This window comes from Glarea lozoyensis (genome assembly GCF_000409485.1).
Source record: "Glarea lozoyensis ATCC 20868 chromosome Unknown GLAREA3, whole genome shotgun sequence".
Lineage (NCBI taxonomy): Eukaryota > Fungi > Ascomycota > Leotiomycetes > Helotiales > Helotiaceae > Glarea > Glarea lozoyensis.
In genome coordinates, this window is record NW_007360998.1 from 396,036 (window position 1) to 412,381 (window position 16,346).

The window sequence follows — 16,346 nt, forward strand, 5'->3', positions numbered from 1 at the left end:
GGAACATTGAACACTTGACTCAAGAGACATTTCATCTTATTTCCCTACTGTAGTTTGGTGTGACAGTGTTTTCGGTCAGACGTCCTGACACTTTGCCGTTTAGTACTTACTCGCTGTTTAGAGATTACCAGAAAAGTTGAAGATGCTACTTAATTACACTCCTTTGAGCCTCAGTGGACAAACTTTTCATGGTAGACATTATTTGTGGATTCATGTTAAAGTCTTAGGGAAACATCAGAAAAAGATATTCATGGTCGCAATTAGGACAAATGTCGCTTCGAACAATTCGCTGGAAATATTTTTGATATCTGGACAACGCTATTGCTATACAACGCCGATGACAATATCCAAACCCTGAAGCATATCCTAGTCTTGTGGAATCGAGCTTCTCTTAGGTTTCGTCGAAGAAGAAGCCTTTTCAATAATGCTGTTCCGTTGCCCGTTCTGCCCGATGTCTTAACGTCCCAATTTTTCTCATTTCTCCCGGCCCCAAATGGTTCCCGCGCGCTAATTCTTGTATGCCAACTTCTTGTGTGATATTCATATGCCAAATTGTGGCCATCGGAACAGCAGGTTCAGATTCTTCGTTCGTAGTTGTTGGGCGTTCAGATGAGACGTTCCACCAGAAAAAGGCAGGACAATTTTCGAGAAAGCTGGTAGCGAGAGCCTTTAGAGCCGCTGGAAGAAGGCGAATTTGAGATTGTGCCAAGAGACCAAAAACGACGGACTTAAAAGCAATTGAAATAACAGGCTCCGAAAAGCCTTTCAGGTAGGAGTAAATGAAAAATAACAAGACTGTAGCGGTGAGGTAGTCGACTGGAAAGAATTCGAAGCCAAGTCCGAGCTGATAACATCCCAATGGCGCCGGGTTCATAATAGATAGAATGGTTTGATATATTACACGACCGTAACGAAAGACCCGCCACTGATTAAAATCGTACATTTTGCAACGTGCAACGAAGCGTCCAACGAAGCGTGCTATGTCCTGCAGCGTCGTTTCTCGCTGATCAACTATTGAGTGGTGAAATCCGTCTCTAGACTACTGCTACTCGCTGAAGATTTCTCGCAATTGCACGCGTCTGGTCACATATCAGCAAAGTTCCTAGTAACCAATGTACAATCATACCAGCAGGCTTAGCACCACAAGCACACGTCGAACCAGTGACTTTAGAATTCTCAGCGTCTGCACGTGAACATGTACACTCTCCAGCTTTGTGCTTGACTATATGTACTGATTAGTATATGGATGGAAATGATATGTGGTTGGAGGAAGCGTTTGTTGCAGGACTTACGACATGAGCATCTTGGGCCGCTAGTATCATTCTCGGATGGTGCCTTCTCGCAGTTGCAGCTGAGAGCTGGTTGTTTTCCGCAGGAGCAAGTGGCCTGCTGGGCGCAGACGCAGGTGTCTCCTGCCTTTTTGCAGCATGTTGATGGAGTAACCATTTTGATGGGTGGTGTTGGGGACTGGTTTTGGAAATGGAGAGTTGAAGAGGAACTGAGCAATTATCTTTCGATGTTTGATTTAGAAGATTAAAACTGTGTTAGATATTTAATACAGAAGGAACAATGGATCGATGAGAAGTCTTAAGTATTCCAGTTGCCTTTCAATGACATTCGATTCCTGGTCACGTTTCACGAGAATTCGAAATAGGCCGCCTCTAATTGGCTGGAAGCTTGAGCGTCTTCAGGCAAGAAGCCTCACCGAGCGACTTATCAATGCTGACATTCATTCCAGTTCCAATTAGCTATCGCTTTGTCCATACTAACATATTCCGATTCATTATTATACAAGCACAAGTAGTTATCTTTCCATTAGTGTGCGTCTCACGAATGCGGGTTGCTACATACGCCCGATGGACAAAAAAGAGCCCTGTGCAACCAACCGTCTAAAAGGCTAGACGAACGTTGTGGTTTGGTTTGTACCTTTCGTACATCTAATCATTCTGTCAAATCAAACAAATATTATCTGTTAGAGTGTTGTGAATATTTGCAGGATGATTGGCTTTGAGTGTGTTCTGTCCACTGTGGGTTGTAGCAGACTTACCTATGTCTTTCTTTGTCTTAGCAAAGAAGTTTATTGGATTTGAATGCGCTGATACATTTAAACAAGCTCCGGTAAAATGTGGTCATAATAAAATGCAGTTTTCGGGACAAATGAACTTTTTATTTAAACATCGAAGACGCCGGCTGATGCCCAAGCTGAATGCACTACGTTAAAGTATTGATCTTACTCTCATCGCTATCGTTACAAAATATCTTAACATCTCAATCCTTCTTCGCTTTTTCCGCCAGCTTTTCCGCTTCCTCGGTCCTCTTCTGTAATACATCCTGGATGTCCTTGTAAGCACCCTTCACGATCTTCTCAGCCTCGTCGCCTCTCTTATTCGCAACTTCCTGCAATTTCTGAAGTTTTGGGAAGATCTCACTGCCACCTGGGATCATCTTGGCGTATTTCTGGAAGCTGTCTCCGAAACTGCTGTTCTTAGCCTTCTCACCAGCGTCCTTGACGTATTTCTTCAAATCGTCAACGTTCCCTGAGCTGACAGCGTTCTTGACTTGCTCATAGATCTCTGACACGTTGCCTTGCTTCAGCGACTCAGCATTCTCCTCGATGACCTGCTTAACCTGTGGGTTCTTGTCGAGGTAGGGCTTCATCTGCTCGAGTCCTTTATCCCAAGCTTTATCTCCCAACTGTTGGATCTTCTTCGACTTGTCCTCGATTAATTGCTTGACCTTTGTCACCGATGAAGCACTGAAACCACCCTTGACAGCATCAGAAACCGCATTCCAGACATCATCCATTTCCTTCTTGGCTTCTGGACCTAGCTTATCTGCCATTCCTTTCAGTTGCTCGACCTGACCGCCGAACTTCTCCTTGACACCAGGATGGTTGTCAAGGATATCGCTAGCAGAGTCACCGGCTAGATCCTTCAGCTGGGTCGCGGCCTTCTCGATAACCCCCCAGGCACTCGCAACGCTTTGCATGTTCAAGCCGCCTGAGCTAGCTTGTTTCAGCTCTGCGTATGCGTCGTTAACAATCTTCTCAACTTCCTTTCCATGCTTCTCCTGAACAGTTTCTAAGTCCTTGAAGAGAGCATCAACATATCCTCTTCCACCTGGAATGAAAGCTGCATATGAATTGGCAGTTGACCGTAACCACTTGATAGCTTCATTTGGCTCAGGTGCTTTTGATTGGAGTTGATCGGTCATTCTCTTGAATTCTGCTTTTGTCGCGGAGGCGGCATTGACCACCGTCTTTGCGCCAGACATGTAATAGTAGCCATAGCCGGCCTGGATCGCGTTAGTATATGATCAACTACAATTGCTTCAATCGTTGCTTACAAGGAATACAAGTGCACCTCCTGCAATTCCTCCTACAAGACCTGATGACCCACCGGCGGCGGCTGCTTGTTGATTTGTGGTAGCATAACGGAATTGAGTTCTGGAAACTGGTTTGCGAGCAGCACGGGTTGCTGCTCTGGTAGCTGCTCTCGACGCGATCATGTTTGCTAGTATGTAGTGGTTTTGGAAAGCAATTGAAAGGAATGCAAGTCGTGGAGGATGAATTTGAGAAATGAGAAAGCTTTGTGAGGGAAGAAGAATGACGAGAAAAGAAAAGGACCTTGGATATCGTTTGTCAAAAGCCAATTATGACCGGAATTACGCAGGTACAGAAGGCGACTAGCTGTGTTTAGCCATGCTGTCATGAAATTTTGCTTGCGGTTCCAGGGAGCAAAATCCTGTGTCGTCATCCCGGAGAACAGCTCTCTCATGCGGGGAAGCGAGATTCTCAAGAAGCGAATTGTTTGATTTCTCGATGCCGTCCAACGAGCACCTCAATAATTATTTACTGTTGTCAACCTGCAGTCCTTTGAATTGATCTCTCAATCCTTTCAGTTTTGATAGATAGCTGCCGCCTTCCCTAGGACATCGTACAATCGAGTCTTTATTCAGAGTCTATGGTAGGTTTGACGCTGTACCTGATCAGCACATGGGCCTGGGATGACGGTGACGGAAGGGCTGTGGCGTTTGCCGACGGGTACTTGTGGCTTTATCTTCATGGAGCCGGGCCCGGGCCTCCCGCCAGCTGTCGGGAGCGACGGGCTTTGGTATTTGTTGGCTCCAGACGGACGAGATTAATCAAATCGAGAGATATACATATAAAAGCAAGACAATAGTGCAATCGGGATTCTCCACCGACTGCTAGATGTAAATCACTGTTCGATGTAAGAGTAACACGTCTGGACTCCTGCTAACGACTATTTTGTTTTGGACCCCAAGTGAAGGGTTACGACAAAATAGGAGTTCCAATGGTCTAGGTCATGTACTTCGTAGATTTTCAATTTCAAAAGCCGGTCTATGATCATGTCACGCGGTGGACAAAAAAGACCGGATTTTTTGGGGAGCCGAACTACCCCCGGCTACCTACCCAAAACACAAGAACTACTCGACTTCTAAATACCATAAAAAAGGCCGTATAATTAGAAAAACTTAAAAGTTAAGACAGTATTTCTTCTTATAGAGAACTACCTTTCTGTATTATAGCCTTTTAACATTGGCCTAAACTAAATTGTTATATAAATTACAAGCTGGCTGGGAGGTACTGACTTAGGGGTCGGATTTTTAGATCCAAAAATCCGGTCTTTTTTGTCCACCGCGTGCATGTGTAACTCCCAGCAGCCGAAGTCTTCTCTACGGTAACCAGTCGATTCTAGCTTGAAGGTCTCCTTGTGGCTTTTGACATCGTAGTTATTCCCAAAAGAAGAACTACACCAACAGGCCTAAAATACTATTGGAACTGACTTAATTGTGGCGAGGTGGAGACTTAAGTGGTTGTGAAGCTGTAGAGCTGTGGAATACTAGGTAGCTCTTTCGATCTTCAATCACGACCCAGTGGGTAGGTATCTTGACAGAGCCATCTTTGGCCCAGCAGATACGAAATTTCAATTCACAAAGGTCTTTTCATCTTCAACATTTAAGCTCGGGCAATTGATAGATCTATCAAAGCAAAAGCTGCCTAGGTAGTTTAGAGCTTTAATTATATAAAGCTGAGATGTAATATATGTCCATATCCATACACCCGCTCGAAAGTGCCCACAATTTCTGGTATCTGACATAACTCGCAATAATCCTCTCTGTATGTGCTTAACGTCTCGTTATTGTACAGTTGCCGCGTAGCCACGACCCTCTATATTTGAGCATAGCATAAAAGGTGTGTATGTAGCCTCGAACAACTACTTATGCCCCAAATTTGGATTCCTTAAATGGATACCGAACCTCATCGTCTTTTCTGATCCATATTTGCTTCTTCTTCTTGCTGACCACATGTTCCACCCAAACTTGTTTTGCCTTTTCCTTCATGAACTTTCGAATGTATCGTGGATCCCAAAGCTCACTGGCGACTCCCAAGTCCTTGCAACATCTCATAAGGGCGTTGGATTTACAGCCCTCGGTGGCTGTGGGGATTCCCTCCGGATCAAAGTACTGTTGCTCACCCCGAGCGACGGAGACTAATCTGGAGAGGCATGTGGTTAGTTCAAGCTCGAACAGATGTGTCGATGGGCTGTATATAACTCACCTGCCATGCGCAACTAACGCATATTCTCTAGTAATGCTTTTTGGAGTAACAATCGTTTCTCCTCTTGGAGCTAGCCCCCAGCCTCCAGGACCGAAAGCTCTATTCAGCACCCTGCGATATTTGATCTCTGGGAAATATATAATTCCATCCGGCTTCACTTCCACGTCATCAAAGGGTATAGGGGTGAGCAAGATATCTGCAGCTTCTTTCGAAAAAGGTTGGGTTGATAGTCCGTGGAAAGACCTCCCCCAGTCAACCTGCTTCGAGTCTTCGTCCAGAATTATTGGCTCATCTGCCAGACCAGAGCTCATATCCTTTATAGGCGACTGATCATCGACCATGGATACTGCCTGGTTTTGCGCAGGTCTAGGTGCTGCTGCGGCTGCTTTCGCTGGGGCGGGAGTTTGTTTCGCTGGCGGCGGGCTGCCATTGTTGGCTTTACGGACATACGGTGGATTTGGGCTCGCGGCGGTCCTCGCAGTCGAAGATATAGATTGTGATCGAACTGAACAGTGGAACTGTAATCTCATATGATTTGTAGCTTGTCTATATGCAGCTCCTGATAGAACAGAGCGTGCGGCTCGTGGAAGATTTGTTGCCATAATTGATGTGGTTGTAAAAGAATGCCTTGTCCTCGAACCGCGAATTAGATAACCGCGACGCCGCGACGAAAATGTCACGAAGTCATGTGCAAATGATACCCAGGTTAACACCAAACATTTTGCCTTATGATAATAACATCAATCGATTTGTTACTTAATTGAGTTTGAGGGGAGTTATGTGTTATTTACAATTATTCGGTCTTTTATGTTGGAATGATTAAGCCACCATCATGCGTTGCCACCGATGTTCTGTACCACAGAATCAAGCATCCTTCATCGACGTTCTTTTGTCATTTTGCTGCCTCTTCCAGCACTGCTTGAAATTCTCCAGCTATAAGAAGAAATATGTCAGTAAAAGGTTCCCAATTGTCCTTTCCTTCAACATTGGCACGTGATGCAGTCCGGACGACCGCTAATTTCGACGCGTTCTCCAACTCACCTCGTTCTTGCATACTCTCCAATCCTTCTTTTCATAGAAACAGTCATTCATCTTTGTATTTTCTTCTGTTGGTGGTTTTTTTCAGCATCTTTGCCGGTGACCGAGGAGCTCGGTGATCTTACCTGCACATCCAGTGCTGAAAATCCGTTTGTCCCTACAAAACAAGTCAGATCCAAAATTTTGGATACGAAAGGACATACTCACCAATCATCTGGCTCATCATCAAAATCAATTGCAGTTTTTTTCTGCGGTTCGGTACTTGCTTTCGACATCTTCAGTGACTGTAGTAGAGTACCTAAGTAGGTGAAGACCGGGTTGTCGGGAGACATTGCAAGTGTACTACTCTCGGTTGAGCTGGATCGTGCGATTCCATTATGGCACCAAGAAAATTGAACGTCCTCGTCTATTCTGGTACATTCACTTCCCAGATTAAAAAAATAATGTTAAAACGTATGTGTTAATCAATTTGATAGGTAACGGAAGCACGATTGAGTCTGTTCGACACTGTTTATATACCCTGCGCCGCCTATTATCGCCTAATTATGCTGTCATTAGCATCACTGACACAGTGATATTGAAAGAGCCATGGACAGCTTCATGTGCATTATTGGTCTTCCCAGGCGGAGCTGACCTGGGCTATTGCCGCTCCCTCAATGGCGAAGGTAATCGTCGCATCGAGCAATATGTTCGCCGTGGCGGTGCCTATTTAGGTTTCTGTGCTGGAGCTTATTATGGCAGTTCGAGGTGTGAGTTTGAGGTCGGAAACAAGAAATTAGAAGTGGTTGGATCCCGAGAATTATCATTCTTTCCTGGTATTTGTCGCGGCTGCGCTTTCAAAGGGTTCGTATACCACAGCGAAGAGGGTGCTAAAGCTGTACGATTGGACGTCAACAAGGAAGCATTTGGCGGGGCACTTGTACCTGAGACTTTCAAATCTTACTACAATGGTGGTGGGCTTTTTGTGGACGCAAAGAAATTCGCAGACAAGGGCGTCGAGACGCTTGCAACATACACAGATAGCACTGATGTTGAAGGAGGTGACGGGCCTGCTGCAGTGGTCTATTGCAAGATTGGAGAAGGTGGCGCTTTGCTGACAGGCCCACATCCTGAGTACGACTACTTAAGCCACGAAGAAGAGGTAGCTAATGTTCTTCGACAGGTTCGCCGCGGTCAATCTTGATCCCAAATCAGACGGCCCAGGTTATCCGAAAGTTGTAAAAGACATTGCGCAAGATGACGAGCTTCGGGTCAATTTTCTCAAGGCATGTTTGGCAAAACTTGGTCTGGTGATAAGCCAGGAAAGCTCTTCGGTACCGTCCCTTTCTCGCCTTCATCTATCATCCCAGCATCATTACCTAGTTGGAGAACTGCTTTCCTCGTGGGAGGATATAATCACGGTTGAGAATGGGGAAGAATATATCATAGGGGAAAACGACACTTTTCATTTCGAGAAGCAAGAGTCTCGATGGTCGTTGAACAATCTTGTCAAATCTCTTCCCTCGCTGCCCATAGCAAGCCAAGCCAAAGAACATATAGCTGATGAGAAGCACGTCGCTGTGCTGGAGGATAGAATAGTCGACTATGACAAGATAACGAAGCGAATTATAACGCACGAGGATCAATGGCCCGGTACAAAAGAGACACCTTATTTCAATCACCACTCATATTACGCCAATTTGAAAAAGTATCAGCAAGAAACAGGCGGAGATGCAGAAGATTTTGGTAAGTATTTACTCTATGGTGAGGTTATCACAAGTACAAATACAATTTTAGAGAAGTAAATCATTGCCGCATCCTGCGCAGCCCGCTTGCTAACTGTTCGTAGAAATACGAAGCTACTGTCTCTCGCCCCAGATGGTTTCACGGCTACAGCGACAACCCAAGTGGCTGGGCGTGGCCGTGGGTCAAATGTTTGGGTGTCACCAGCAGGTTCACTTGTGTTTTCTGTTTGTCTAAAGCACCCCATGGAGCTCAGCAACGTAGCACCTGTTGTTTTCATCCAATACTTGGCAGCTATTGCGATTGTAGAAGGCATTCAATCATATGACGAAGGCTATAAAAAGGTGCCAGTGAAACTGAAATGGCCCAACGATATCTGTAAGGTTATTCTAATGTGAAAGGTATTAGAACTAACATATTTAGATGCGCAAGATCCGTCAAAACCTGGGAAGAAAGAGTATGCTAAAATTGGCGGTATTCTTGTCAATTCATCATACTCGAACGGCAACTATGATCTTGTAGTTGGTATCGGTCTTAATACCACAAATGCGGCGCCGACCACATCATTGAATGCATTACTACCGTCTACCCAGACGCCCTTCACGCTTGAAAAGTTATTAGCGAGAATTCTCACGAAGTTTGAGGTTATATACAAGAGGTTCTGTCGCAACGGCTTCGATCGCAATCTGGAACAAGTGTATTACGATCATTGGTTGCATACCGATCAGATTGTAACTATTGAAACGGAAGGCGGCGCCAGAGCACGTATTAAAGGGATCACAAGAAATTGGGGCCTTTTGTTGGCTGAAGAGCTAGGCTGGGAAGACCGTCCTACCGGAAAGGTTTGGGAGTTGCAAAGTGATAGTAACAGCTTTGACTTCTTTAAAGGACTTTTGAAGAGGAAGATATAGTCTCTGGATTCAGGCGAAGCTCATGCTACAGTTGCTATACAACCTCGGCATGCACCTGCTGCTCTGTGGCCACTGATTGGCTTGAAATATTTAGTTTGACAACGTCCACAACAGTAGGGCGGAATGACAATTCGACAGACTTGTTGCATTCTACCATCTTCGCAGCTGATGTCACGAAAGAACATGTATTGCAATTGAACAGGCGTGTCTCAGAGTTCCTTATCCTGGCGAATCCGCTGTACGTTCGGGTTGGCAGTCCGCCGCTAGTATTATGGCTTTACCTTCGAATAAGATAGGCCAACCTACCTTTACCGACGCGTATCACTCGTGTACTTATTGTAAAAGGCTGGTAATTGATCTACACAACGCATCCTTTCCTACTTTTGATATCCAAAATGAGCGCTACTCTGTTCATCGACAGGATTTCACGAGTGGTGACATACTTGAAGCTACCATCAAAGGTTGTCCTATCTTTGAACATGTGCTTGAACGGCGAAAAGAGCAAAATGAGAAGTTTCTGACGTCGAATGACTCCCAGGCTGAAAAGGTCGGAATGGAAGACCTCCACCTGATACACGACACAGACAAGGAAACATTTGCCTACTTGATTTCCAAAGCTAAAATCTCAAGTAGAACCAAACATGCACTTGATCTGACACACATTAAACTAGATTGGCACTGGGCTGATGATGTCTCTAAAACGGAGAACCTGAAAACAGGTTGGGGTTTACAATTTACTCTCTTCGACTATACTGTTGACGCTGAAGAAGGTATGATCGAATTCCATACAATCATGCCGCTGCTGAGTTCAAGTAACAATCTCTTAGGAAATGCAGCAGGGACCTATGTCTTCAAAAGACCAAGATATCCGTATGTCTTTTCCGCTGCTACAGTTGGAATCATTCGCACTGGGATTGAAGATTGTCAAAATCATACAGGATGTGGATCACCGAGGCCGGGGGAGACTTCACATCACAAGCCTTCGCGAGTATTGTTTATCGGCTCCACCAACGAAGACATACGCCTAGTTCCTTGCGCCCAAGCAACATCCTACGTAGCTCTATCCTACTGCTGGGGAGGCGACGAATCCATGAAACTGACTACTGACAACCTCACAGCATGGAAACAAGCTATTCCACACTCCGACCTACCAAAGACCATCCAACATGCAATCCATACCACCAGGTCTGTAGGAAAACCGCACATCTGGATCGATCGACTCTGTATAATCCAAGACGACCAAGCAGATCTCCTAAAAGAACTCGCTGTAATGGGCGATATCTACGACAACGCCTTTTTCACACTCCAAGCAGCCTCGGCGAGTTCTTCGAAAGATGGCTTCGTTCAGACGCGCGACGATGCTCTAAAACTAGCCAGCAAAACTCGTGTCGCTGTCAAGTATCGATGTCCTGACGGGACGACTGGTGCGGTAGGCTTAGTCACACCGGATAGAGCGAAACGGGAAGAAATACCTGATACGCAGGCAATTGATTCAAGAGCGTGGACAATGCAGGAACAAATGCTATCTACCCGCTCGCTCAGCTTCTGTTCGAACATGCTTCTCTGGCGCTGTCCTTCGGCGTCTTGGAGTCATGAATATTCTGACGTCGAGCCTGACAAAGACGTCCGCGAACAAGATAGGGATACGCGTGTGTGGAAGAGTCCTGCGCTGTGGAACAGTGTGGTTGAAAGTTATTCCAAACGCATCTTAGGTCGTGCTCAAGATAAACTCGTTGCGCTTTCGGCGATAGCTGGCGAAGCTGCGAGGTTATACACGGAGCAAGGCGTAGTGGTTCCTAGATATCTTGCAGGTGTCTGGTATCATCAGCTTCCTGGAGCTTTGTACTGGAAAGTAGTATCCAAAAGAAATGAACGGCCATCCGTTTACCGGGCGCCTTCCTGGTCGTGGGCATCGATTGACGGGGAAGTGTCCTTCTTCATGAATCATGGAACCATTCGTGCCAATGCGAAGATTATGGAAGATTCGATCACACTCAAGTATCCATCTGCACCATTTGGTGAAGTTGATGCTGGCTATTTGGTAGTTAGAGGCTACACTCACAGCATGCGACTAGGCAAGGGAAAAAGTGCTTTTCGAAATAATTTGGAGACTTTTCTTATATCGCTCGATGCTATTGAGAGTGATCTGAGAACGAATGATGATTGGAGTCGGGACGTGGTATTACTCCATATAGGCGAGAGGCAAAATAACAGTGAGCTAGATTTTGTAGGCTTAGTTCTTGTGTCGTCTTACTTCTATCTGACGAAGGAGGAGACGAAAGAGCGGGATGCAAATGAGTTTGCGTTTAGGAGGATGGGATGTTATTTTACGATGGGTCGTGCTGGTAAGGGTGGAATAGATGAGCTTGAGGACTGGGTGATGAGGGATGTGAAAATCATATAGGAAAAGAGTGTCTGGCATTCAGGGTTTCCTAGGAAATAAAGCGACTACTGGTGATCGACCCCCAAATCTATGCAAGTAGCCTAGCTACCTGATGTAGCGTAGTTTCCTCAGCCTTGGATAGATTTTTCATATATATACATATAAGGACAGCTCTTGAGCTGTTCATATTTCCCTTGGCCTGCTGCCGGAGTAACATATATCAATTCTTTATATTTCTCAAATGCCTCTTAGTCGCACGACAGTATGACTTCAATTTCAGAAAGCTAAGATCCCGCCAGTATCCCCTTTGTCTCTAGGGTTTAGTGAGATTCATCCGTAGTAGAAATTACATATAAGCGACTCACAGCTGGAACCTCACGTCCATATGGCACTTTGCTTCGTCCATTCTAGAAATGTTTGTAATCTTGAAAGTTAAGAGCCAACATGATGATGATGGCTGATAGTAACTGTTCAGGTTACTTATGTACGCGTTACTTCTGTACCTAGCCTCATAATTAGGCTGCAGTCTCAGTAGATACCAGCGCGTTTGGAGTACAAAAGGAAACGTAGAGGTGTTAAAGATTTTTAATTCCACGTTACGCAGTCTCGATTACACCCCGACTGGCGAGACAGAGCTGTACCCTGAGTAGACGGTGTCATAAAACTCCCTTGATCACAAGCACAGAGATCCAAGAGGTGGAATACGTGTACATGTATACGTGAGTATTGCTACTCTAACGAGCGTGTTTCAGTTTACTACTGTATTCCCTGATGTCCAGTCTCACACATCCCGTAACCCTAACCATGTGGTATGTATGTGGCCTACCGGCCGATCCCAAATCCAAACACCAACGCAATAGAGACAACTCCCAGTCCAATAGTATTTACCCAAACACCCTTAGTACTCAAGACCAGAGCTCTTCCCAGAGCTTGGTTCTTGAGAAGGTTCTCTCATCGGTGTATCCTCTCCAGATGTAGAAGTAGGTGCCGGTTGCGCTCCCCAGCTCCATGGCATCCAGCTGCCTCCACTAGTCTGTCTGCTCGTTTGTCTACGTTTCTTGTTATCTGCGTCTTCGGTGCCGCTTTCCGCGTCAATCTTTTCGAAATCACCTTCACTCTTGCGGCTGCTGAGACCACTCTTAGGTCTGTCGTTGGGATCATCCTCGCTGCTACCGTCGAAGAACATACTGGGTACATTCCGGGCTCGTACCGGATTTCCTTGAAGATTGGTGGCTTCCTTGTCAAGCGCTGTGATCAATGTAGAGAGTCGCTCGCGTTGTGCTGCAATGAACGTCATCCGCTCTTCGTCGCCTTTTACAGATGGTGGAATGAGAGTGCCGGAATTGGAAAGATCGCGTGTGCTGGAGCTGCCAAATCCCGTGTTCGAGGTAGCCGCATTGACGGCTGCTGCTAGGAGGCCATAGAAGTCGTTGGCAGTGCTTGTAGACCCATTAGGAGGAGCTGATGGCCGTTCGGAAGGCAGATTAAATCGCGCAATGAGGCTTGAAGCATAGCTATAGTATGGGCTGGGAGTCGCTGGTGGGGTAGATTCTTTGGGAGGGAGACCGAGAAGCTGTTGCTTGATGTATTCGACTACTTGTTTAATATATCCAACACCTGCTGCCTTAGCGCGATCGTGCGCGGAGGAGATAAACTCCTCAATGGCAGCTTCATTCTCTCGGAGGAAGGGATGTACATGTTCTTGGTAGAGAACCCGGGCGCCTTGTGTCTGGGGTAGGATAAGGTAAAGGAGGAAGCCTAGGCGGAACCAAGAGTAGAATGGAATCCTAAGGCAGGCGTCAGCTTGTGGACTAATAGCCAGATTCCTCCGGATTGAAGATCATGTTTGCAGACATACCAGAAAAGAATGAATCCTGCCCAAGCTTCAACGGTGAGAGCGACAGCTAACACCACCCAATACATCAACCATGGCGCGAGAAGTGCCGGGTCTGAGGTTTTGAGAGCTTTGTAGGAGGCGAAGACTGGGAAGAGAAATGTAGGAATCGAGCTATAGAGAAGTTAGTATATGATATCTTCTCTGAGGATAATATGACCTCGTTGGCGCTGGTTACGCAGCTTAAGATACATGGCGGGGTAGTCTTACGATAAGAGTCTTGCAAAAGTATCGAACATGATCAAATTGAAATGTGCACACTTGGTGCAACGGACTTGGAGATGTATTTAGGATGGACGGTACATATGTCGTCCTCTTCGAGAATGTTGTAAGTGTGAATGTCTAACAAAGCGCGCTCATTGACGAGTCATGGAGAAGGAGGCCGTTTGTCTTGAGCTTCGTAAGAGTACGAACAGCCAGAGTGAGGGAGGCTGACCCCTGCGCCTGCTTATCTGGCAGCTTAATCGGCTCGCAGCTGGCGTTCAAGTTCCCTTCGTGGATGAATTTCTTGTCTGCCTGCTGCTTCACTTTGCAAAGACACGTAGACTATTGCTTCTACACTACTTCTTCTACCTACAGAGATTATTCGAGTCTCGAACTATTCACGCCCAGGTTGCTAACTCCAATACTCCAATACTCCAATAGTCTCACTTCTGGAATGAACAGGTCACGCGCGAATTCTACTTCGGCTTCTCAAGTGTGATCAGCTGCAGCCTTACTGTCCCCGCCGTCAGTCCCAATTCAGCCCCTTCTGGTAGCGTTATCACTCGGTCGCCGAAGGCTTGGGGAAACTCGTGGAGGCGCCCAGTGAACCGGAAGCTGGATCGATATTCCCGTTCCACTGAATGCCATTTCAAACATTTCCCCTGTGGCTGGAGCACCCGAGGCATAAGTTGTCGTGCGTCCTGCACCTGTACTGCAGCAGCAGAAAAAGAACAGCTCATCCAACATCGACCGACAACGGAGAGATAGAGTCGGACAGGTAGTATTGGATCAAGTCGTGGCGGAAAAGCCAGCACTCAATTGACTAGAAAAAACACAAGACCTCCGACCGCAACAACAGCTCACAAAAATACTGGAGAATATTCCACAGGAGAAGGCAGTCAGACCACTCACTACATATGCTGTTAGTGATTGACTGACATGCGGCGACTGTCCTGTGATGCAAAGGTAATTGGGAGTACTACCATATATCGTGGCTATCTTTCCCCGTCTTTTCTTCCTCCGCCGTGAAACAGGACGTATCATTGCGGTCACTTGTATTTTTGTGATAACTGCCAGATGAGCACCTCACCTGCACCCTTGCAGAAGAACACTACAACCGATCAGCATCATGTGCATCGTCCTCGTCACAACCGCACATCCACACTACTCCCTCATCATCATCGACAATCGAGATGAATTCATTCTACGACCGACGAGTCGACCGCATTGGTGGACATCGGGAGATCATGAAATTCTGTCAGCGCGAGACCTGCAAAGGGCGGAACAAGGAACTTGGATGGGTATAACAAAGGCGGGAAAATTCGCAGTCTTAACGAACTACCGCGAAACCGATACGCATGATGCAGACCATCCAGTGCAAGGAGCTAGGAGTCGGGGTGGAATGGTAACAGCATGGCTCGAAAGCCCAACAGAAGAGGATATCCAGCATTTCGTGAAACGACTGTTAGACGATGGTGTGGCGGATGTTGGCGGCTTCTCTCTGCTTTGTGGAAACCTGAGGAAAACCAAGCAATCGGAAAATCAAATCGAGCCTCTAGCAATAATCTCGAATCGATGTGGCTCGTCTGACGATGTACCTTGGATCGGAAAGCAAAGGGGCGAAGTTTACGGATTAAGCAACACCGTCTATGACGATCCTGAAACATGGCCGAAAGTAAAGATGGGCAAAGAGAAGGTGATGGACGTGATTGAAGACGTGGTCAAGAATGCTCTCGGGGAAGAGGAATTGGTCAGGAAGCTGTATGATGTCCTCGATACCGACACTCTCCCGAAACAGGAAGGCCAGGACTTCGAAGACTACATCTATCAGCTTCGACATTCCATTTATATCCCTCCGATTGGAAACGAAGAATCCAAAGACGTCCCGCGCGCGGATGAAATTGCTTCAGCACAACCGGAAGTCATCAATGGGAATGGGCACGCAGAACATCACACAGCCATCAACAACGCGCAGGGTAGGTTAGCAGCAGTGTTGCAGGCCACTGAACGACCGACCCCTCCACCACAAGCACCCATGACTGGTCTATATGGAACCCAAAGACAAACAATAATTCTTGTGGACTGGGAAGGAAATGCTTCTTTTAGGGAACGATCGTTATGGGATCCCAAGGGCCACCCAATTCAGCGAGGATATGGGGATATGAAATTTGAATTTAAGATCGATGGCTGGAATAGCTGAGTAAGTACAACGAGTTTGCACTGAGTGCTAGATGGGGGCGTCTAACAACCCATATAGAGTGCGATATTACGCTGAAACTACATGGACTGGCGTTTGGTTGGCGTATCATGAGTAACAATCCACTTCATAAGTAAATATTTTATAAGTAAGGTAGTTAGTCTTGCAATCATCTTTCTCATAATCCTCTCTACGTTTGACTTGATTGAAAGCTGGGTTACGTCGTTAAGATTGCCTAAGTGACTGCTGGTTATTTATTGGAGATTTTGGCTCACCTCTCGGCCCAGGTAAAATTTGCTCTGACATATTGGGTTTCAATTGGGCCAGTCACTACAAGTTGCACTTCATGCTGGTGAATATATATTGCGCAGGCAGATAACCCAAGCACGCTACTTTCGTGGTGTCGACTTCATGCA

General features: G+C 46.2%; 8 protein-coding genes across 8 annotated transcripts; 3 read left to right on the top strand and 5 right to left on the bottom strand.

The window, feature by feature from the left end:
* Window positions 1-418: 418 nt before the first annotated feature.
* Window positions 419-874, bottom strand: GLAREA_00135 (uncharacterized protein; the record flags this gene model as incomplete). The annotated part of the gene is made up of 1 exon (XM_008084895.1): window positions 419-874. One exon carries the CDS (start codon window positions 872-874, stop codon window positions 419-421), a length of 456 nt encoding a protein of 151 aa, XP_008083086.1.
* A 137-nt stretch (window positions 875-1,011) lies between these two features.
* Window positions 1,012-1,446, bottom strand: GLAREA_00136 (uncharacterized protein; the record flags this gene model as incomplete). The annotated part of the gene is made up of 3 exons (XM_008084896.1): window positions 1,012-1,079; window positions 1,127-1,222; window positions 1,293-1,446. The coding sequence occupies 3 exons, from the start codon at window positions 1,444-1,446 to the stop codon at window positions 1,012-1,014; spliced, it is 318 nt and encodes a 105-aa protein (XP_008083087.1).
* An 822-nt stretch (window positions 1,447-2,268) lies between these two features.
* GLAREA_00137 (uncharacterized protein) lies at window positions 2,269-3,507 on the bottom strand (the record flags this gene model as incomplete). Its single annotated transcript, XM_008084897.1, has 2 exons — window positions 2,269-3,294; window positions 3,346-3,507. The coding sequence occupies 2 exons, from the start codon at window positions 3,505-3,507 to the stop codon at window positions 2,269-2,271; spliced, it is 1,188 nt and encodes a 395-aa protein (XP_008083088.1).
* A 1,734-nt stretch (window positions 3,508-5,241) lies between these two features.
* On the bottom strand, window positions 5,242-6,183 carry GLAREA_00138 (maintenance protein MGM101; the record flags this gene model as incomplete). The annotated part of the gene is made up of 2 exons (XM_008084898.1): window positions 5,242-5,518; window positions 5,582-6,183. The coding sequence occupies 2 exons, from the start codon at window positions 6,181-6,183 to the stop codon at window positions 5,242-5,244; spliced, it is 879 nt and encodes a 292-aa protein (XP_008083089.1).
* An 813-nt stretch (window positions 6,184-6,996) lies between these two features.
* Window positions 6,997-9,252, top strand: GLAREA_00139 (Class II aaRS and biotin synthetase; the record flags this gene model as incomplete). The annotated part of the gene is made up of 5 exons (XM_008084899.1): window positions 6,997-7,033; window positions 7,096-7,732; window positions 7,782-8,399; window positions 8,448-8,719; window positions 8,765-9,252. The coding sequence occupies 5 exons, from the start codon at window positions 6,997-6,999 to the stop codon at window positions 9,250-9,252; spliced, it is 2,052 nt and encodes a 683-aa protein (XP_008083090.1).
* Window positions 9,253-9,523: 271 nt separating this feature from the next.
* On the top strand, window positions 9,524-11,656 carry GLAREA_00140 (uncharacterized protein; the record flags this gene model as incomplete). Its single annotated transcript, XM_008084900.1, has 1 exon — window positions 9,524-11,656. One exon carries the CDS (start codon window positions 9,524-9,526, stop codon window positions 11,654-11,656), a length of 2,133 nt encoding a protein of 710 aa, XP_008083091.1.
* An 877-nt stretch (window positions 11,657-12,533) lies between these two features.
* On the bottom strand, window positions 12,534-13,768 carry GLAREA_00141 (uncharacterized protein; the record flags this gene model as incomplete). Its single annotated transcript, XM_008084901.1, has 3 exons — window positions 12,534-13,422; window positions 13,494-13,643; window positions 13,740-13,768. The coding sequence occupies 3 exons, from the start codon at window positions 13,766-13,768 to the stop codon at window positions 12,534-12,536; spliced, it is 1,068 nt and encodes a 355-aa protein (XP_008083092.1).
* Window positions 13,769-14,862: 1,094 nt separating this feature from the next.
* Window positions 14,863-15,933, top strand: GLAREA_00142 (uncharacterized protein; the record flags this gene model as incomplete). The annotated part of the gene is made up of 1 exon (XM_008084902.1): window positions 14,863-15,933. One exon carries the CDS (start codon window positions 14,863-14,865, stop codon window positions 15,931-15,933), a length of 1,071 nt encoding a protein of 356 aa, XP_008083093.1.
* Between the last annotated feature and the right edge of the window lie 413 nt (window positions 15,934-16,346).